Source organism: Notolepis coatsorum, assembly GCF_963971535.1.
Source record: "Notolepis coatsorum genome assembly, chromosome: 13".
Classification (NCBI taxonomy): Eukaryota; Metazoa; Chordata; class Actinopteri; order Aulopiformes; family Paralepididae; genus Notolepis; species Notolepis coatsorum.
This window is the reverse complement of record NC_140177.1, coordinates 89,303,599-89,327,056: the sequence shown is the minus strand read 5'-3', so window position 1 is coordinate 89,327,056 and position 23,458 is coordinate 89,303,599. Positions and strand designations below refer to the sequence as shown.

At 46.1% G+C, this 23,458-nt stretch overlaps 1 protein-coding gene across 1 annotated transcript in view; it reads left to right on the top strand.

Annotated features, from left to right (window-relative positions):
- b4galt2 (UDP-Gal:betaGlcNAc beta 1,4- galactosyltransferase, polypeptide 2) overlaps positions 1–23,458 on the top strand; it is a gene marked incomplete at both ends in the record, with an annotated part of 543,036 nt that overhangs the window by 195,199 nt on the left and 324,379 nt on the right. The window contains 2 exons of the mRNA XM_084327734.1: positions 5,985–6,103; positions 12,005–12,121. Coding sequence (XP_084183860.1) covers positions 5,985–6,103; positions 12,005–12,121 — 236 coding nt within the window. The remainder of the gene's footprint in view (positions 1–5,984; positions 6,104–12,004; positions 12,122–23,458) is intronic.

Below are 23,458 nucleotides of genomic sequence, written 5' to 3'. Positions count from 1 at the left end.
AGAGAGAGAGAGAGAGGAGAGAGAGAGGAGAGAGAGAGAGAGAGAGAGAGAGGAGGGAGATAGAGAGAGAGAGCGAGAGAGATAGAGAGAGAGAGAGCGAGAGAGATAGAGAGAGAGAGAGAGAGAGAGAGAGAGAGGAGAGAGAGAGAGAGAGAGAGAGAGAGAGAGAGAGAGAGAGAGAGAGAGAGAATGCAAGATATGATTGTATCACTACTATAACGAGACAGAAGCCAGAGGGGGGGAGAGAGAGAGAGAGAGAGAGAGAGAGAGATACTCTCATGTGATTAAATCCCCCTGACCATTTGCATTCAGATCCTGTAGCACGATTGTCAGGTGCGTTATGAACATGTAATACAGTTGCCATCGATTGCGGGGCAGGTAGCCTGAATGCATCATTGATGGGCCCTACTCAACACAGAGCATCAATACAAAGTGGAGATCCATAGCTCTCTCTCTCTCTCTCTCTCTCTCTCTCTCTCTCTCTCCTCTCTCTCTCTCTCTCTCTCTCTCTCTCTCTCTCTCTCTCTCTCCTCTCTCTATCTCTCTCTCTCTCTCTCTCTCGTCCTCTCGTCTCTCTCTCTTCTCGATCTCTATCTATCTATCTCTCTCTCTCTCTCTCTCGCTCTCTCTCTCTCTCTCGCTCTCTCTCTATCTCTATATATATAATATCTCACTCTCTCTCTCTTTCTCTCTCTCTCTCTATCTCTCTCTCTCCTCTCTCTCTCTCTCTCTCTCCTCTCTCTATATCTCTCTCTTTCTCTATATCTCTATATCTCTCTCTATATCTCTCTCTACTTGCAGTATTGTCTGTTCATAGTATACATTGATCGACATATTGTCTCTCTTTTCTTTTATGTACTGTACTGCAGTGCTCTCCTCATATACAGTAACATTTGGCTAATCTGTATCTCTTTCTCTACCAGTTCTCTCTCTTTTCCCTCTGTGTGTCTATCCCTCTCTCCCCCTTCTATATATCTATACTTTATCTCTGACTGAAAGTGAAATATTACCATTAAATTGTGCAATATTAAAATTGTATGCTGTTTCACATTACATTTCTGACCACCAAGGTGAAATGGTGAGCTGTCTGTTCACTCTGCTTTCATTCTCTGTTCCTCGCCCACCCCTCAGCGAGGTGACAGTTTTGAGTGACTGCACACCGACCAATCACTTGTTGCTTGGATTTGATGTGCATGACAGCTTGAAATGACAGCTTGCAAGATGAACCTTACATACACCTTACAGTAGTTGTGTTGGAGGAGGGTCTATCTTGCCAGGGAATGTTGTACCAGTAGGTTTTTAATAGGGATGCAATAGCACCACGTTTCCAAGGCCTGTACCGCCACTAATTTTCCAGTCCTACACTTTAAAGGGGCACGCCAACATGATGGGAAAAAGCTTAGCTTAGCACAAATTAATGGACGTGGATATGGACCAGCTCGACAAGCTGTTGGCCAAAAACACGTCTCCCAGACATTAAGCTAGGATATCTCTTGGAGAAGTGTTTTTGGCCAACAGCTAGGCTAGCTGGTCCATACCCGCTTCCATTAATTTGTGCTAAGCTAAGCTAGGCTAGCTTGCTGCCAGATAGCTTCATACTGAACGCACAGAGAGGAAATTGATACCTATCTTCTTGTCTGACTTATTTTACTGCATAACACAGACTAAGACCATTAGAAATCTAACATCCTTCCCCGACACAGACTAAAAACACTTATTCAATCGATATCTTAAGTAAAAAATGGAATAAATTAAAAGGTTTACATTTTCTTATTGTTCATGCTTGCTATGCATTCCAAGTGAAGTTGAGTTTGGCACTATTATCCTACTGACACTTATCGTTGCCCCACCTGGGAGTGTATTCCTTGCTGACTGTATTGTACACAATTGTAAGTCGCTTTGGGTAAAAGCTAAATGACCTGAATGTAAATGTATGTGTGAGAAAAAAAAGGCAGACAATGAAGTGCCTTTTCTTTCATTTCTGAGACATAGTTCTTGGTATCTGATTTTAGTACTGGGGGGTACTTTTAGCCTGGTATCAACCTAATTCATATCTAACACACCAGTTCCGTTACTGGTGCATCCCTGACTCTTAACTCTTTAATTGCCAAACCCGAGATATGTCGGGTTAACTCGACATGCGTTGGCTGCCAGACCCGAGTTAATGTTTTTTATTTGATATTTTTATTCATTATTCATTTAGGGACCTTGGTGTTACCATAGGGAATGAATCTGACATCGCCAAAGTGCAATACCGGCCGCATCCAGCTAGACGGCGGTATCGAGCAGCCTTTGAAACCTTATATCTTGGCCTGTGCAACGGTCAAATGTCACCGGGTGCAGTTTTCTGGGGTCGGGCCAGTCGAGCGGTTCTCCCGGTTCCATTGAAGCGTGTCAAATATCCCCGATCCATATGTTGTGGTGGGTTATGCCGTGGACCAAATGGACATCGGCTGTACCAGATGGTGATCAAACAATTGGAATATTATTTTTGGAATACTCCCGATCACAGGTAAGGACTATCTGACGTAAATTTTTAAATTTTTGCTTGATCCTGCAATGCTTTTATACGATCAGGCTGATAAGCATTTTTGGTGTTCAATACGAATGCCGTTACTGGCAATCAAATAATCAGAAACTACCCCTCCCCCCCTTTCATGCATTCATGATGGAACATAATACCTATTATATAGATTTGATTTGGGAATAGTAGCGTGTATAGGCAAGAAACGACATAGCTTAGAGTAGGATTCACGTATAAGGCTATAACACAGCCTTTTCGGGAATTACCCCAGACCACTCTAAGAGTCTAAGGACTCTTGACTCCCCCATTTCAACAGAGAAGCAACCATACTGGCGATACCACCACCACCACCACCCCAGGCACTTTCAAAGCCTGGGCAAACCGCTGAAGCCATTGTCGGGTCCTGGCAAATTCTGCAACACACACCTCTTAGCCACTGTACTGTGACTTGTACTTGACTGGAATTCATGGTGTCCTGATTCCTAGTGAATATTCATGATTAGAGGGGGGGGGGGGGGGGGGGTCACAGGCATGGGTGCTGTGTGCTCGGTTCCTTGGTCCAGTCAGTCATCAGATCATATTATGCTAATTGTATCTATGAACCAAGCAGATGGGGAACGTCATGAATATTAATTTGCAAGCGTTTACACATCATTGACTTGGACATGTTCAGTCGGGCAGAACTTCAAACGGAGCTACACGTGTTCCCAAGGGTCATGATTTCGGTCAACTCTTTCCTTCACTCTTTGACTCTATCTGTGTAACGCGGTGATACTCTTCTCTCCTGTACTGTAGCCAGGCCTACCGTAATGTATGTACTGTCCTGCCCCGGTGTTCAAACCTATTTTAAGCGGACCAACATTTTTAGAATACATTTTCTTATGATTCATATGACTCAAAACTGCAGATTCAGATTGTTGTGTAAATTGATATGACATCATTTATACATAATTCAACTGCTGAACATCCAGAGTCTTATTTTGCAATGGACTTGAGACGGCTTATGCATGTTGGATTATGATTCTTCCAGAGAATAATTTGGGGACCCATTGTACTCTTTTCAATTGGTCATAATGAGCCAGATTCAAACCCATGACATATCTATTATGTGATTAGTGACCCCAGGGGTGTAGCTCGAGATTCTGGGCCCCATGAAAGAATGTATTTGTAGGCCCCCAGTGAATGCGAGCGCGCAAGCAGAAATTGTTTGGCCATTTTTTTATTGATGAAAACGCATAATATGGTTTTTACCTATACATTCGGATCAGCAGTTCAGCACCTGCACTGTTGGTGGGTGAGCCTAGTAAAGGATGTCGCATTGCGTTCATCTTCAATGAATGGACCAATGCAATAGTCTACCAAAGCCCCCCCTCTCTCTCTATATATCTCACACACACACACACACACACACACACACACACACACACACACACACACACACACACACACACTTCAGAAACAAACATAGTATCAATGAGAGCATCAATAATACACCTGAGTGATGTCTAGTAAAAAAAAAGAAAAAAAAAAAATTGGGGGGCCCCCTCTCAGTGCTGGGCCCTTGGAATCATCCTAAGCTACCCCCCCCCCCCCAGCTACGCCCCTGAGTGTCCCAGTCCACTGAACCACACAGGCTCTCTCTCTCTCTCTCTCTCTCTCTCTCTCTCTCTCTCTCTCTCTCTCTCTCTCTCTCTCTCTCTCTCTCTCTCTCTCTCTCTCTCTCTCTCTCTCTCTCTCTCTCTCTCTCTCTCTCTCTCTCTCTCCCTCCCTCCCTCTATCCCTCTCTCTCAGAAGACACATAATTTCCCTTTAGTTTCTATACAAAGGATTTAGGCTGCGGTTACATTGATCCGTAGTGTCTGTTCGTCTACGTCAGATTTTAATTCATTTTCAATGAAGAGTATATCCACTTGCTGGGCAGGGTTGACGCTGTGTCTGTCTCCTGCCAGATCTGTGTTCACGTTTGATGGACAGAAAAGTTTGGAGAGGGGGAACTTTTGGAACTGACGGATACGTTACCAATTTTTTTTATAAACAAATGGACTGTAATACCTTCCGCCAAATGTATACTTGTTCAGTGATGGATCAGTGTATTCCTGGGCAGCATCCTGGTGACTCAGCAGGCCACACCACAGGTCACATGTATCCATTACAGTGTGAGTTTGAGTCTCGAGTGGCATAATGTCCCTCGCTTCCTGTCCTCTCGCCCCACCACTGTCTCACCCTCGTTCCGTGTTCCCTCTATATTCATTCAGTCGTGTTGGAGCCAGCTAGATAAAATAGTAAATTAACTAAATATTCTAATCATGTTCAATTTCCCTCAAAATCACCAGTCCTTAGAAGTGGTGCTTTAATCATAATCAAGTATTCAACTGTAAAACTAGAACCAAGGATGAGATACAGTATGACCCCCCTGCCACCACTGCTACTAAACTATTATGATGGAAACACTGTACTTTGTTAAGAACTGGATGGTTGGAGTGTTTTGTGCATTCATACGTATTCATATTATTAATATATAAGACCAAACGTGCCAGGAGATGGTGTGGTGGTTAAGACTCTGTAACCACACATACCCTGGGATCAGATCCCACCAGAACCTTCTCTCCTGTGTCTCCTCTACTCTGTCTCCCTCTCAGCCTTCATACTGTCTCAATAAAGAACCTTCTCTCCTGTGTCTCCCCTACTCTGTCTCCATTTCTGGTGATGTACGTATAATATTCACACTCCAAACTTTGAATAAGCCATTTCAATTAAAATGTTCTGGGCAGCACCAAAATATTCTGAAAAAACTTGGGTTATTCATCCACAGACTCTTTTGTTCACTGTCAGTTGAGCAGGAGACGCTATAAAAGTAGTATTTTCTTTCAAAATAGTTGTACAGATGGCACCTCTGGTATGACTACATGTTTGCACATCCAACCCAACAGCATTAATTACCTTCCATGTTGTGCTTGCTCCGAGCAACTTCAAAGTAATTTTTTATAAAACATTTTTGGGATATATGTTTTTCAGAGACATGTGCATCTTATCAAATACCACATTATGCAAAACAACATCCCTTGGAACCATTCGTTTTTGAAAACATGGCTTTGTACTGCTTTGATGCTAAAAACTCTCTCTCCTTCAATCCCCCATTCCTTCTCTCTATCTCTCTCTCTCTCTCCCTCGCTCATTCAATCCCCCATTATCTCCTTCCCACTCTCTCTCCTGTACTCTCTCTCTCTCTCTCTCTCTCTCTCTCTCTCTCTCTCTCCTCTCTCTCTCTCTCTCTCTCTCTCTCTCTCTCTCTCTCTCTCTCTCTCTCTCTCTCTCTCTCTCTTTCTCTCTCTCTCTCTCTTCTCTCACTACTCCTTCCTGTCTTTTCTCCCTTTTTCTCAACTTCTTTGCTCACTCTTTTTTCTTGGCTCTTCTCTTCCATCTCTCCATCCTTCCCTCCATCCTTCCTTCCGTCTCTCAGTGGGGCGTCTGTTGATCGAGTTCAGCTCCCAGATGACCATGGAGCGGGTACAGAAGGAGAATCCCAACGTGACAGAGGGAGGCCGGTACACACCTCCTGACTGCAGAGCCAAGTGGAAGGTACCTGTCTGTCTATATAGGGAGGTGTAGTCTGACGTCACTTTAGTTTCCCGCACAGTCCACCCGTATAGGGATTTATCATTGGGAAAATGTATTATCAGCTATTATTACATGGCGTTTTCACATTCGCCGAAATGCTTGATTGTGATTGGTCAATAGCCCCTGACAGCGGTGAATTATTTTTCGATAACTGACCGCTGCCATGGGCAACGCGCAATAATCACCGGTGATTATTGGCAATAATGACCGCTGTTCGCAACTGGAGCAATCAAGCCCACTGACACACACTGCATCAGTGCAATCAGTCCACACACCTGCCGGCTGCCGGCGATAATAATAACTTTATTTGGGCTGACAGCGGACGGAGCCACAGAACAACTGCGTCTGCATTTGATCTCGTCTTGTCGATGGTGTAAAATGAATTAGGTATATTGTTAGTTAGTTAGCCATGTAATAAGCGGGATAATGTATAGCTATACTCTGTCATTGTCGCAAAATAATTGACCTTCACTATGTTTAGAACACCTCAGCGAGGCGCCTCGGTATTCTAAACTCCGTGTTGGTAAATTATTTTGCGACAATGACCTCGTAGCTATACATTATCCCTTACTTATAAAATGGCATGCAAATTTCTCGATTCTGATTGGCTGAAACAGTCAAGTTACACGTGGGTATTTGTTATAACCAACGCTATTGGTCCCAGGATCCGCCCACAACCGAATTACTATCAATCCGCCGTGCAAGTTTTTTAGAAGTGAAAGCAAGATGGCGGACAATAAACGTTACGAAAGGATATGTTGATAGGGGTCATAAAGACTAAATGAAAAACGATTCTGTCACAGTGAATGTGTTAGTTTTTTAAACAATGTTGGATTATGTAATTGGTGGGTCATGAGTCATTGTGGAACAAAATAAAAATCGCTCAAATTGATTGATTGATTGATTAATTGCAAATTTTATTACTGTCCGCCTTGTTTCCAACTGGTTAAGCTTGGCGACTATTTCGAAGTCGCTCTCTTTCGAAGTTGGTTAAGCTTAGAGTTTGTCTTTAGAGCAGGGCGATAGACCACCAGCCCTGATTCCAAACTCTAAGCTTAACCAACTTCGAAAGAGAGCAACTTCGAAAGAGTCGCCAAGCTTAACCAGTTGGAAACAAGGCGGACAGTAATAAAATTAGCAATCAATCAATTCAATAATCCACACTCACTTAAAACAGCGCACCTCCCAGCTGCTTCTATAGAAAGTAGATACAAAAAAAAATATTCCCTCCTATAGGGCAAAGAAAACTTATTTTTTTCCCCTATCTATAGGGCAAAGAAAACTTTTTTGTTTTTTGTTTTACCTACTTTCTATAGAAGCATCTAAGAATGAAGTTCTATAGAAAGTAGGTAAAAAAAATAGTTGGATGTGTTAGTTTGTTGGATGTCTTAGTTGAAAGACAGTTGGATGTGTTTAGTTAGTTTGTTGGATGTCTTAGTTGAAAGACAGTTGGATGTGTTAGTTTGTTGGATGTCTTAGTTGAAAGACAGTTGGATGTGTTAGTTTGTTGGATGTCTTAGTTGAGAGACAGTTGGATGTGTTAGTTTGTTGGATGTCTTACTGAGAACAGTTGGATGCACTTCCGAGCTGCTTCCACATGGAGGCAACTTCTCTTTTTTTTTTGGGAACTACTTTTTCTGCGGATGGTTTTGTCAATAAATCTTCAATTAATGTGTGTTTATTGTATAGCAATAAGGTTGGATGACATCGGCCATTGTATAAAAGCCATTATACAACGGCATGCAAATTTCTCGATTCTGATTGGCCATTCACACGTCTTTATTGGTAACAATCCACGGTCCTGGGCTCAGGACCCGCCCACAACCAAATCACATAACCCTCCCCGGCTCACTCCGGGAGAAAACAGGATCGCGGAGAACAAATGGTTATGTTGAAAGCACCATAACGACTAAATATGAAGCGATTCTGTCAAGGGGAATGTGTTAGTATTTTAAACAATGTTGGATGATGTAATTGATGGGTCTTGACTCAATCTAGAACAAAAGAAAAATCGCGGATTGATTGATAGATTAATTGATTGATTTAAATTTCTTCCTTCCTACTTTCCGACTGCAGCGTTCTCTCTCACACTGTCCGACGCTGGCGTACCCACAAACACACACATACACACACACACACACACACACACACACACACACACATACACACACACACACACACACGCACACACACACTGTGACACACACACACACACACACACACACACACACACACACACACACGCACACACACACACACACACTCCTGTCTGCAACAGCGGGGGAGTCAGACTGAGAGAGAAGCAGCGCTGTTTTAAGTGAGCATGGTCTATTGAATTGATTGATTGGTTGATTGCTAATTTTATTACTGTACCCCTGGTTTCCAACTGGTTAAGTTTAGGCTAAAAGAAATAAATAAAAAAATAGGGCGAAGAAAACGTTTTTTTCCTATAGGGCAAAGAAAACGTTTTAATAAATTTTCAATCAATCATTCCAATAATACACAGTTGGATGTGTTAGTTGGTTGGATGCACTTCAAGCTGCTTCCACATGAGGCAACTTCTCTCAATCATTCCAATAATACACAGTTGGATGTGTTAGTTTGGTTGGATGCACTTCAAGCTGCTTCCACATGGAGTTGTGGGAACTACTTTTTCTGGCGGATGGTTTTTTCAATAAATCTTCGATTAATGTGTGTTTATTGTATAGAAATAAGGTTGGATGAATCTGGCAGTTGTATAAAAGCTTTACACCACGTGCAGTCGTGATTTGTGACCAATAAACCATGCCTAGGGGGGTCTAACGACCCTCGGCTGCGCCTCGGGCCTAACAACCACCCCTAGGCATGGTTTATTGGTCACAAACCACTCCTGCGTGTGATGTAATGCTTAATTACACAACGCGCAGTCGTGGGTTATGATAATTAGATCATGCCTAGGGGGGTCTAATTCTCATAACCCACTCCTGCGCGTGATGTAATTCTTTATTGTAATAATTCTGCCTCATGAACATTGGCAAGCTTTCCGTTTTTGCACAAAATTAGTTCCCTTCTATCACTAACATTATTGTTTAAGCATTTTTGGTTGAAATAAAGTTAGTTATAAGGTTTTAAATTTGTCGTTTAAAAAGAACTACACTTACCAGTAGAACGCCTGTCATTCAGTGCTGTCGCCTAATACACGTCACGGCCATTGTGTAGTTCCTTAGTGAACAAAAACATAAACGTTGTTATTTTGCTACCTTTGCGAATTTTTTCATGTTGAGCTATAGATTATGGATGAATACACACAGAAAAGAACACCATGCCAATGTTCATGCTTTATTTGTTTTAAACGAGACGATTTAGAAATGGGTCCATTGGAAATACATTGCAATTTCAAGAGGGGTCGACCGCGCGGGAAACAGCAATGACGTAACCACTACACCTCCCTATATGGCTGTCTATCTGGTTGTTTGGATGTGTGTTCCCAAGTCCTGCCCATGGCATAGGTCTAGGAAGTAGAATGTTGAGACAATGGCATTTTTGCATGGAAGAAAACAACTTTTTTTTCTTTATTTATAAAATTTTTGTATACAAAATTACTTTGAATTGACATACTCACACTCACCAGGCATTGTTTCTTACATATTAGGCTACAACAGAACAAGTATTACATTAGGACATTACTGAGAAACTATTACTGTTTGACTGAGTGACTGAGTGAAGTCTATCTGTCTGTCTGTCTTTACAATACCTGTGATGATTCTACTTATACGTATACCTTGAGATACATGACTAATATACAGGGGTGTAAAAAGTACCCAGAAATTATACTTAAGTGAAAGTATGGGTACCGTCTCAAAATCTTACTCAAGTAAAAGTCAGAGTATCTGGCTAAAAACACACTTGAGTAAAAGTCTAAAAGTTTCTACTTTTAAATGTACTTAAGTACTAAAAGGTAAAAGTAAAAACTTTTTTTCTGACTGTCTATTCTTCTGATAGCAGGTGTTTAATCAAAGATCCCCGCTTTCTAGTCTTGCACAAGGACCAATCAGCATGGGTATGGGCGGGTTAATTTTCCATTGATGGGGATTTGATTGGCTGTTTTTAAATAAAGTGCGGCGGCAGGATTAATAACGTTAACGTTAGTTCGGTCAGAGAAACAAATATACTAATTAAAATGGTTGGACCTGTGAGATTTGTACTTTGTACTTTGTAGGTCTGCATTTTAAATGTAAGGAGTAAAAAAGTATGTTTTTTTTCTCTGAAATGTAATTGAGTAAAAGTACAAGTATACAAACCTAATAATACTCGAGTAAAGTACAAATCCCCAAAAACAGTACTTAAGTATTGTAACAAAGTACAATTACTCAAGTACTTTACACCCCTGCTAATACATGTATGTACTGTAGACTGTACTGTATGTCCGGCAGCGTGGCTACATGAGTAGACGGACTCATGATTGGAAGATCACCCATTCGAGCCCCTGTCAAGGCCAGAACGTGGTGTTGTTGTCCAGCAGGGGGCACTCTGTCATCTGGACTAGTGCACTGCAACCTTGCCCAGGCCCGACGGGGCCCGGCCCGGCGGGTTCGGGCTGGGTAGGGCTTTTTTTTTAATAAATAATTCGGGCTCGGCCGGGCCCGGGCACCGGCGTTTTTAATTTTTTTAATTTTTTTATTGCGTTTTTTTTCTTCTTCATATAACTAGGGTTATATGATAACCTTCGTTTTAAGATTCGCTTTCTCTTTTGCGCCAGAGAAACATTTGGATGTAATTACTGCAGCGCGCAGGGAGAACTCAGGGGACAAGTTCAACTCGATTGGTTGTGTTGGAATATAGCCAGTTGGCGAACGTTTTAATTTGTTTTTGGGATGTATGTCGCCGGTTTTGTTAACGGTGTTCAACGCGTTGCTGACGTCTGGTGAGTGATGTTTACTATTTGCTGGGTCGCGACTCGCTACTTGTTCTGTTGTGATTTTCATTACGTTGCTCTGCTCGAAATCTGATTTCTGTTTTCTGTTTGTTTGTTTGACTGAGTAGGCTATTGTGTGTCGTGTGTGTGTGTGTGTGTGTCAAAGAAGATTCTATAGCCTTCAATACGTTTTACGAGGCTGATGTGTGAGTCAGTCTATATAAGCGAGCACTGGGAGAGACGGCATTGCGAAACAGGCTATGTAAATGCTTCTTAGTTTTGTTTATTTATTACGTTCATATAAAACCGTGTTTCGAATATTTAAAACAAATACAAAAAAAATTATATTTTAATAATAATAATAATTTTTTTCGGGTTTTCATGCGGGCTAGGGCTTAAAATATTATTTACAGTCGGGCTTATTTTCGGGCAGGGCCTGAAGTTCACGGGCTCGGGCAGGGCTCAGGCTTTATTTCAAGGCCCTTGCAGACCACTAATCTGGACTAGTCAGTAACAATGCAGCTGTTATGGTGATAGGGACACCGTATAGCTGCAGGTGCCGTCCTTCGGATGAGACGCTAAACCGAGGTCCTGACTGAATCTCGGTCGTTAAAGAACCCATGACGCCTAACGCAAAGAGTAGGGGGTTCCCCGACGTTCCTGGCCAAATTCCCAATCAGGTCTCTGACATCAAGGCCACCTAATAATCCCTTCCCCTTAATTGACTGATATCAATCAGTCTCCTGAGCCGTTCAGCCATTGTGTAGTGTGATGCGTGCCTAGTGCCAGTGAATGGCAGCCATTGAGCCTGCATAGCCCATGGTTTGGGTGCTACCAGTGGTGGTGAATGAGGCAATTTCCACCCTACATTGTGGGGAGCGCTTTGTGTGTTTAGAATAGAGCTATATAAATGTAATGAATTATTATTATTATTTTACAGTATGTTAATGTATGTATTTATTGTTTAGGTGGCCATCATCATCCCGTTCCGTCACAGAGACAACCATCTGAAATACTGGCTCCACTACCTTCACCCCATCCTGAGGCGGCAGAGGATCCAGTACGGCATCTACATCATCAACCAGGTAGGGACCGCAGAGCCTGAGGAGCATGTGGTTACAATTCATTCTAACATGTTATATTCATCAATAGGGTTGAGTACATACAACTGTACTGTTGTGCCTTATGCACGACGACCATCAACCGGCCTTTTGTGGTCACGGAAGTTGCAGAGCACTTTTCTCCCACCTACCATCCAGCCATCACGTCTCACATGCACTTCAGAAGCGACAGACATTAAGCAGAATAGCATCGTGTCAAAAGCTCAAAATGCTCTCAAGTATGGATTTACTTCACTGACACAGATGACTGCATTTTGCACCGTTCTACTGAGACGAGCCAGTTCATTCAGGAATGGCTTTCAATATTTGTTAAAAAGGTACATTGTCCATCCCACTATCTAAGACTAATTTAATATTCTGTGCAAGTTAAACTGTGAATGCTAGGTAGTATCTATCTCTCTCACAAGCAGGTGTCCTACAGTTGAACTCCACAGCCTGTAATAGTGTATGCCACAAACTGGCTTGTTTCCCTCTTCTAAAACAATTACGTAAGTGACAAAGTTTGTCCTTGTTGTTAGCTTGTGAACTCTCTGTCTTTTATGTTTAGTAGACAGACTAGACTCTGCTGTGACTAATTAGACATGGTGTGACTTGAGAAGCTGTGACAGGTCTTCAGGGACAACTGACTCGGCAGAAACCTGCTTTCCTTTTCATCTCCTGGTTCTTTTCATATGATCCCATTAAAATTTAACATCGTCATGCTAATGAGTTATGAGTGCATATGGAGGGTGTGTGTGTGTGTGTGTGTGTGTGTGTGTGTGTGTGTGTGTGTGTGTGTGTGTGTGTGTGTGTGTGTGTGTGTGTGTGTGTGTGTGTGTGTGTGTGTGTGTGTGTGTGTGTGTGTGTGTGTGTGTGTGTGTGTGCGTGCGTGCGTGCGTGCATGCATTTGTGTGTGTGTGTGTGTGTGTGTGTGTGTGTGTGTGTGTGTGTGTGTGTGTGTGTGTGTGTGTGTGTGTGGGGGTCTCTGTGTGTGTGTGCACATTTTTGTTTGAGGATTCTGCAGCTATGGTCATATCTGTCAGTGTTTTTAATATAAGTTTAGCAGCAGCACTTCACACTTAATTATAAATTACACTCTAAAAAGTATTTTTTTCAGAATATGTGTGGATAGACTTTTCACATTATGAATAATAATATGTGTTGTGAAGGGCCAGATTAAACCGAATATATATATTTATTTATATATATATATTTAATTGTATTTGTATATTCTCTAATATTCCCTGATATCCCTTGTATATTCCTTGTACAATATGCATTGAATATCCATTCTAGCCTACTGAACATCCCATAATAGTCTCCATTCTACTATTGGTCGAGACCTTGGTGCCAGGCTGCCATACCCCTCAGACCCAGTTCAAACGTACCGCTCCACATGTACGAACAAGTCCTAGTTCCGCGTAGGAATCTGGCTACCGCACCACTAATGGGACTATTTGTTCATAGTGCGTATATATACTGCGCTACTAAAGTAGGACTTTCTTTTCAGTCCAGTTTCTTACCCTCCAATAGAGTCACAGATGTAAAGCCTCCCCGCGACGCCACGTGTGGGAGTAAGGCCAAGTTCGCCTACCATCGGTATTGAGACATCGTGTATATTAATATTTGAATAGTCATATTTGGCACTATATCGTCGAGTTGGACGTAGTCTATTAAGCTAATAATAGTCTGTTAATATATAGTGCTTCGTGCGGTGAGAATACTACCGTAGTCAGTACCCCATCGATTCGGGCAGATAACTGGCTGCTTACCCAGGGTGGTTGACCCTATGTGAAGCTGCACCCGAGGAGCCCCAGAGCCGACGAGCGAGTGGACCTGTATACCGGATTATTCTACCGACGACAGCCCGCCTTCCCAGGCACGGATTATGCTTTGTATACTTTGATTATTCCATGGATAAAGACCCCCGACACTGCCGTGTGTTGGAACCCCCCCCCCTGGAGAGGACGCAAGGTGAGGAGACGCTCTGCAAGACGAGGTCGCTTCTCGTCTCTCCCCCGTGGACCGGAGAGAGCCGGCCCACAAAGAGTCCACCTGCTTTCATCTGTGGTCCAAGGATCGCCGGCGCATTGAACGGCACTACAGTGGGTTCACCTGGGATACCCTTGGCCGGACGAGGCAGCCGGATTCTACCCCCCCCCCCCCCTCCTACTCCTGTCGGCTTACAAGCGACCGGATTAACCCCCTCTAGTGTATCTAGTATATAATCATTAAAGTATCATTGCTGTTATTCCTTAACTATTCCAGGTCGTATATTTACCGCCTGCGCCTTCAGAGATTGGACATTCTCTATTGATATACCGACGAATACTCTTTGCCATAAAAGTGCATACTATTTCAATTCATAAATGTAATTAAGTGATTAAGTGCTTGTTCTACACACCATCGCTGTGTAGAAATAAAGACCTGTTTCGACTTCGTACATTTGTGTTGGATCCGTTTCATCTACGTGAGAGTGTTTATGATAATATATTTATGCCGTGTACTGGGTGGCCGAATATTAAGTACAAAGGTAGTGGTAGTAAGTATCATATCTAGTAATACAGTCAGGGAATTGTACCCCTCAGTTACAATTGGTCCTTCGAGCCGGATGATAATTAGTGTAATATTAATATAGTGTTATTAATATTGAAATGGCCTATGATGAACACTCCACGAAACGATCCTCCTAACCAACGCCCGCAGCGCGAACGACGGCTCCCTCAGTACTTAGAGGCTTACGCTGTCAGTCAACAACCTAGTCTTCTACTAACAGTAAACGCGGTAAAACTAGAAAGTAAAAGTATGTCTAACCCCAACGCCCAGACTACCCCGACCATAGAGGCCCCTACGGGCTCTAATGTAACTGACCAAGTTCACGGTGGGGACCAGTGGGAACCAGACATGACTTCACACCCCGCCAGTACTGAAGAAGTAGTCCCCGATGAGTCCCGGGAGGAATACAACGCTACCGAGAGAGAACTCGGCACGGAAGAAGACGGGGAGAGCACCGTGGAGATAGAACTCCAAGGCTCCGCAAGGAGTACCCCGAGGGAAGGCTCCCCTATACAACCGCCTTCTCCCAGCGAGGCAGAGAGGACCCTACAGCAGGCCTTCCTCATCAGCCTGAACGCCGCTGCTGAACGCGACCGACTGCAGATCCAGCAGCGAAGCGAACACGAGCAGATACGTCTAGAAATAAGACGCATTCAGATGGAAGAGAATGTGGCCCGAGAACGAGCCGGTGCTCAACGGGACGCAGCGCGCGACAGACAGCAGTCGCAACTAATAGAACAGCTGATCAGACGGACAACACCCTCTCCCTCCGCCAGAGGCTCCAGGAACTCGTCTAGACACACCTCCAGGGCGGCATCCCCTAGCCGAGTAAACAACCCTGAACTTGACCAACAGACGAGGTCTATACCCCCCACAGACCACCTCCCCCCACCGGTCCAAGCGAGACCTAGCAACCGGGAAGGAGCAGCATATCCTGTGGAGAGGCTAAACCAGAGACTACAAGCACTGGATGACCTAACTGAAGACGAAGAGGAAGAGGAGGAGAACCACGCCCGAAGACAGCACAGTACTCTACCGGACCAGGAGGCCCGGTACAGCCCAGGCTATACTCCCGCGGAGCTGCGCTACAGACCCCCGACTCTATACCCGGGTGAGCACGACGCACGACCCGCACAGAGGAACAGCACCTGGACAAGCGGGCCATGGTACACTGCCGGTACCAGCCCATACCAAGGAGCGGGAGGAGACTCGCCTAGGAGGCCTCTCCCCCAACGCTCGCCGATGTATCCACAGTCAGCGTCATACATTGGCACGCCTATGGTACCCGACTTCACCCAAGAGAACCGGGCCCAGTTTACAGAACTCCGCATGTGTCTGGAGACCATGTTGGTGGATGTATTGGATGAACGCCACAAATACGCCATCCTACTGAAGCACTTAAAGGTACCCCGCGCACATAATATAGCGCTCGCCTACGCGACTTCCACCACCCCATACACAGCAGCGCTGGTAGCATTGGACCAGAGGTATGGGCGCATATGGGATTACGTGATCCAGGAGATCCGACACATCGACCGCTTACCCCCAGCAATAGACAATCGAGCACTGGACGACCTGTCCATCAGAGTGCAGTCCCTGGTAGGGATGTTGGGAGCGCAAAGAGAGAAGGGGAGGCATGAACTTTACGCCAACTCAAATGTGGAAAGGATCCTGGAGAAGCTGCCGCCCGCTCGTCAGGAGCGCTTTAGGCGGCAGAGGGACCACAGAGACCCGAATGGCCCCGAACCGAACCTCCTCGATCTAGCAGACTTCCTGGCGAGAGAAGTCAGCAGCCTACGGCTAGATACATTCGGACGGAGCACCCCTGGCTCCAGAGAAGGAACCAGACGACTAAATGATGGAAGAAGATCGGTGACTGTGATGCACCAATCGGAGTCAGTACCGAGCAGCAGGAGCCACAGTACCCCCTCCAGAACGGAGAAGTGGAAGATAGTGTGCCCCTACTGTGAGAAAGAACACTGGCTAGCGCAATGTGACTCCTTCCCCAAGCTGAACGCGGAGGAAGCAGGTCAATGGATAAAGTCCAACAAGCGCTGTTTTCGCTGTGCGCGCTCACACATGGCAGCCGAATGCCGCTTAAAGAAAAGGTGCACCAAGTGCGATGGAGCCCATCTGGACATACTTCACGACAGTAACAGACGGCGCCCTTCACCTGCACCATCCAGCCGCAAAGCGAGCGTCATGTACATCGATCCCGCCAGCAGCAGTGGAGCCCGAGTACTCCTAAAAGTAGTGCGTGTGACACTAAGCTACCAGAATAAAGTCCTGGACACTTACGCCGTCCTCGATGACGGGTCAGAGAAGACCCTGCTGCTCGCCTCCGCTGCGGTCCAGCTAGGGCTGCGGGGAAGCGAAACCCAAATGACAATTCGGACAATAAGACGAGATTTGAAGACGATAAAGGGCGAGAATGTCTCATTCTCTATCGCAGCAAGCGGCCAGCCTGAGCGACGGTACCAGATTGCAGACGCTTTCACCAGCCAAGAAATAGGACTGTCGCGGTACACATACCCCGTCGCCAAGCTGATGGAGAAATATGCACATCTGCGCAAGTTACCGATCCCGCTCATAGACAATGCTATGCCGACCCTGTTGATAGGCTCCGACCATGCAGACCTCATTGTCCCGATAGACCGGGTTCATACCGGACCCCGAGGCTGTCCTGCAGCAGTCGAGACCCGTTTGGGATGGACTCTCCAAGGCCCGCTTGCCAAATCTCTCAACCGAAGTACAGCCACTAGATGTCTCCACTCCCGAGTCACAGAGGGAGAAACCGCACTCCTGCAACACGTAGAGCGGCCATGGACCTTGGAACAAATGCCCTTTAAGAACGGAAAGAAAGACATTCGCTCTAAAGATGACATTTACGCAATTCACCTCCTCGAGACAGGGACCAAGAGAGTCCCGGTCAACGGCGTGTTGAGATACGCCACGCCACTCCTGCGGCGAGAAGGAATGCCTACTTTCCACACCAAGACAGACGCCACAGAACGGTACCTGCTGAACACGGAGCGGCGCTTAGCCAAGAACCCCGCCCAAGAGAGTGTATACCGCGCTGAGATTGAGAAGCTCATCACAGCGGGACACGTCACAAAGATGGACATTAAAGAGGCTGACCAGACCACTGAATCGTGGTACGTGCCCCACCACAAGGTCCATCACAACGGTAAAGACCGCATAGTATTTAACTGCAGCTACCAGATCGGATCCCAAAATCTGAATAAAGAGTTACTGCCCGGTCCCACACTCGGCCCCTCCCTACTCGGCGTTCTACTCCGCTTCCGCCAGGAAAAGGTGGCCATCAGCGGGGACATTAAAGGAATGTTCCTGCAGGTGAGATTAGTAGAGGCGGACAAGCCCCTGTTACGGTTCCTATGGAGAGAGAAGCCAGGAGATGAGCACCCAGCCATCTACCAATGGGAAGTCCTCCCCTTCGGAACGACGTGCAGCCCCTGCTGTGCGACATTTGCACTACAGAAACATGTAGCAGAGGACCCAGCAGCGGACGAAGAGGTACGACACAGCGTAAAGAACAGCTTCTACGTAGACAACTGTCTACAAAGCCTTTCAACCCAGGAAGAAGCCGAGGCTCTCCTGATTAAACTCCGCGCCTCATTGATCAAAGGCGGCTTTGATCTCAGGCAGTGGGCCAGCAGCGATCCGCAAGTACTGCGCAGCCTCTCCTCCGAAGACAAGGCAGCCAGCAGCGAGACCTGGATGGCTACAATCCCGAGAGAAGCCCAGGAGATGACCCTGGGATTGGTGTGGCGATTCAAAACAGATTTGCTTCACTACAGACACAAGCCCCTGACTACGGAGCAGGGAAGGCCGGCGGCGGCGCCGACCACCAGACGGAGTGTGTACACAACACTCGCCCGACAATATGACCCGCTAGGATGTATTCTACCGTACACCACCAGGGCAAAAATGATTGTACGAGCATTGTGGGACAAGGACCAGGGCTGGGACGACCCCATTCCCGCACACCTTGCATCCACCTGGAGAGAGTGGGAGATGGAGCTCCACTCACTCCCAGGCGTTAATATGCGCCGAAGCTACTTCCCACCCACGGTGAGGCCAGAGACATGTAAAATGGACTTACACGTCTTCAGTGACGCCTCAGAGGTCGCATACGGATCAGTAGCCTACCTGCGGGCCCAAGACCAGGGGGGAGAGATCTACACAGCATTTGTCCTCGCCCGCTCGAGAATAGCCCCACGCAAGCAACAATCTATCCCACGTCTAGAGCTCTGCGCAGCCCTAGCCGGAGCGCACCGAGCCACGCTCATCCAACGTGAGCTCACCATACCGGTGTCTAGAACAATCCTGTGGTCAGATTCCACGACGGTACTCGCCTGGATCAAATCGGACTCATGCAAGTACAAAGTCTTCGTGGGAGTCAGAGTCACCGAGATTCAAGACTTAACCGAAGAGTTAACCGGAGAAACAGAGTGGCGCTACGTTGATACAAAACAGAACCCAGCTGACGTCATCACCCGGGGGATGCCCCTGGATGACCTCACCCGTCGCAATGTCTACAGTGACGGCCCCGCATTCCTAAGACTCCCGGAAGGACAGTGGCCCACGCCTATCCCGAGGGAAGCAAGTCCAGAGGAGGTGGAAAATAAGAAGTCTGTGTTCTGTGGATTGAGCACCGTAGCCTCCACCGACCCTAACATAGACGATTGCACGTCCATAGAGAGTGCACAACAAAGAACATTCCTGCGGTACCACCCGGAGTGCAAGTCCCCCGCTGATATGTCAGCAGCTAACTACGAGGAAGCAGAATTGCTTCTACTGCAGCGAGCCCAGAGAGACTCGTTCCCCGATGAATTGGCCTGTCTACAGGGAGGAAAGCCCGTCCCATCCGACAGCAGATTAATTCACCTGGCCCCCGAGAGCGACGCTCATACCCTCATCAGAGTGGGTGGTCGCCTACGCAGAGCCCCCAATCTACCGGATGACATTAAATACCCCGATCGTATTGAACAGCCGACACAAGGTCACAGAGCTGATTATAAAGAAATACGATGAGGATGTAAATCACGCAGGAGCAGAAAGAGTCTTCGCGGAAATCAGACGTCGTTACTGGATCCTACAAGGAAGAGAGGCGGTACGACGCTTCCAGCGAACAGTCTAGACTGCCGCAAGTGGCGCGCGCAGCCCAGCATACCAAGGATGGCTGACCTTCCTCCATGTCGCCTCCGAATCGGTGACAAGCCATTCCACTCAACGGGTATGGACTGCTTTGGCCCGCTGCACATAAGAAAGGAGAGGAACCGAGAAGCGGTGGGGTATTGTATTCAAATGCATGACCACCAGAGCGATACACATCGAGCTTCTCCCGACCATGAGCACAGACTCATTCCTTATGGCCTTCCGAAGATTCACATCACGGAAAGGAAGACCGTCTACCCTATTGTCCGATCATGGGACAAACTTCAAAGGCGGCGAAAGAGAGCTGAGAGAGAGCTTCCAAGCTATGGGCCCAGAACTTAAGACCCACCTCGCTCCAGCACAGGTTGATTTCCAATTCAACCCCCCAAACGCACCCCACTTCGGTGGCACTTGGGAACGAGAAGTGCGCTCCATAAAGACAGCCCTGTACGCAGTACTTGGGGCCCAGACTGTGGCGGAAGAAGTCCTAATGACAGTCCTCACGGAGATTGAGGGAGTACTTAACTCGAAGCCCCTCGGATATGTCTCCAGTGATGTGGCGGATATCGACCCAGTTACCCCCGACACACTCCTGATGGGGCGGCTAGATCCTGCATTACCCCAGACAATGTACCGGCCTGAAGAAGCGAACGGCCGACGAATGTGGAGGTACAGCCAAGTATTAGCCGACAAGTTTTGGAACAGTTTCCTACTGCACTACCTACCGTCTCTACAGATCCGCCAGAAGTGGGTAAAGGAGAGAGACAATTTGACAGAAGGAACAGTCGTCATGATTATTGATCAATCACTGCCCAGAGCTATGTGGCCGGCCGGCCGCGTAAGCAAAGAGATCACCGGTGCCGACGGCAAGGTCCGAGCAGCTGAAGTGCTCGTCCAGGGTCGCACTTACACCCGTCCCGTGGCAAGGCTCATAGAACTGCCTCGACTCCCAGACACAATCGATGATGACCATGACCCTACAACCCTATGACTTTGTGAAGTTGACTGACCCCTACAGCAAACCCTTATGTGTAATATAGACAACGCGATTAATCTGTCTCTGTATAACTGATTAGGTCTGGGACCTATTCAGGGGGTGGATGTTGTGAAGGCCAGATTAAACCGAATAATATATTTATTTATATATATATATTTAATTGTATTTGTATATTCTCTAATATTCCCTGATATCCCTTGTATATTCCTGTACAATATGCATTGAATATCCATTCTAGCCTACTGAACATCCCATAATAGTCTCCATTCTACTATTGGTCGAGACCTTGGTGCCAGGCTGCCATACCCCTCAGACCCAGTTCAAACGTACCGCTCCACATGTACGAACAAGTCCTAGTTCCGCGTAGGAATCTGGCTACCGCACCACTAATGGGACTATTTGTTCATAGTGCGTATATATACTGCGCTACTAAAGTAGGACTTTCTTTTCAGTCCAGTTTCTTACCCTCCAATAGAGTCACAGACGTAAAGCCTCCCCGCGACGCACGTGTGGGAGTAAGGCCAAGTTCGCCTACCATCGGTATTGAGACATCGTGTATATTAATATTTGAATAGTCATATTGGCACTATATCGTCGAGTTGGACGTAGTCTATTAAGCTAATAATAGTCTGTTAATATATAGTGCTTCGTGCGGTGAGAAATACTACCGTAGTCAGTACCCCATCGTTTCGGGCAGAGACTGGCTGCTTACCCAGGGTGGTTGACCCTATGTGAAGCTGCACCCGAGGAGCCCCAGAGCCGACGAGCGAGTGGACCTGTATACCGATTATTCTACCGACGACAGCCCGCCTTCCAGGCACGGATTATGCTTGTATACTTTGATTATTCCATGGATAAAGACCCCGACACTGCCGTGTGTTGGGAACCCCCCCCCCTGGAGAGGACGCAAGGTGAGGAGACGCTCTGCAAGACGAGGTCGCTTCACGTCTCTCCCCGTGGACCGGAGAGAGCCGGCCCACAAAGAGTCCACCTGCTTTCATCTTGGTCCAAGGATCGCCGGCGCATTGAACGGCACTACAGTGGGTTCACCTGGATACCCTTGGCCGGACGAGGCAGCCGGATTCTACCCCCCCCCCCTCCTACTCCTGTCGGCTTACAAGCGACCGGATTAACCCCTCTAGTGTACTAGTAAATCATTAAAGTATCATTGCTGTTATTCCTTAACTATCCAGGTCGTATATTTACCGCCTGCGCTTCAGAGATTGGACATTCTCTATTGATATACCGACGAATACTTTTGCCATAAAAGTGCATACTATTTCAATTCATAAATGTAATTAAGTGATTAAGTGCTTGTTCTACACACCATCGCTGTGTAGAAATAAAGACCTGTTTCGACTTCGTACATTTGTGTTGGATCCGTTTCATCTACGTGAAGTGTTATGATAATATATTATGCCGTGTACTGGGTGGCCGAATATTAAGTACAAAGGTAGTGGTAGTAAAGTTCATATCTAGTAATACAGTTAGGAATTGTACCCCTCAGTTACAATATGTATCTATTAACCATGTGGCAATTTTAGTAGTTCAATGCCCTATGTTGCTGAGAGAGAAAGAAAGAATATAGCAAGATACAGACAGACAGACAGACAGACAGACAGACAGACAGACAGACAGACAGACAGACAGACAGACAGACAGGCAGGCAGGCAGGCAGGCAGGCAGGCAGGCAGGCAGGCAGGCAGGCAGGCAGGCAGGCAGGCAGTCAGGCAGGCAGGCAGGCAGGCAGCCAGGCAGGCAGGCAGGCAGGCAGGTGAGACTGGGGGGGGGGGGGGGGGGGGGGGTGGACTGGTGTTTTGGGGCTAATGAGCAGTTCTTTAATCTTTGAGATAAAATATGCAGCCAAGACCGGCCTCACTCCCCTACCACAGAGTCCCTGCAACTAAAAATGTCTCTTCTTAATGTCAGATCATTGACTACACTATTTCTTAATTAATCTTGGTCGAGTCTAACAACATTATGGTATCGCTGAACACTGATAGAAACCTGTCCTTCGAAATATAAATATTATCAGTTGGTCAGTTAAAATAATAAAAGGCTGCCATTTATCCACATAGTTTGTATGTAATAACATTGCGCTGGGTGAATCATTTGAATACCTTGCTATTGAGCTCAAAGCTGAACTGTCTTTACTCATCATCACATTACCGACAACCAAAATACTCTATGGATTGTATTTCTATTCGTATTGACCCTATATACCTACAGTATTTTTTAAGCGGATATTAGAAAGTGTCTCAAAATCATGTCCTAAAGATTATAAACACATAACCTCTGACAGGCATCATCCCAGGACCCAGATGCATTCAAACAGCTGTCATAAAACCCCTACTATAGAAACCCAAACTAGACAGCAATTTACTGACCAGCTATAGGCGATATCCAGGGCCACCTGGGAGAAATGGGAGGCCCCGTGCGAGATTTAAACGCGAGCCTTTAAAATTGTTTTCATACAGTAACATTATTCTTAATAATAGCGCTGCCCGAGGCTGGGCATGATACAGTCAACATAGAAGGAGTGAGAAGCGAGAGGAGCTCCCGTTCTACAGTCAATATACAGTGTACAGAGA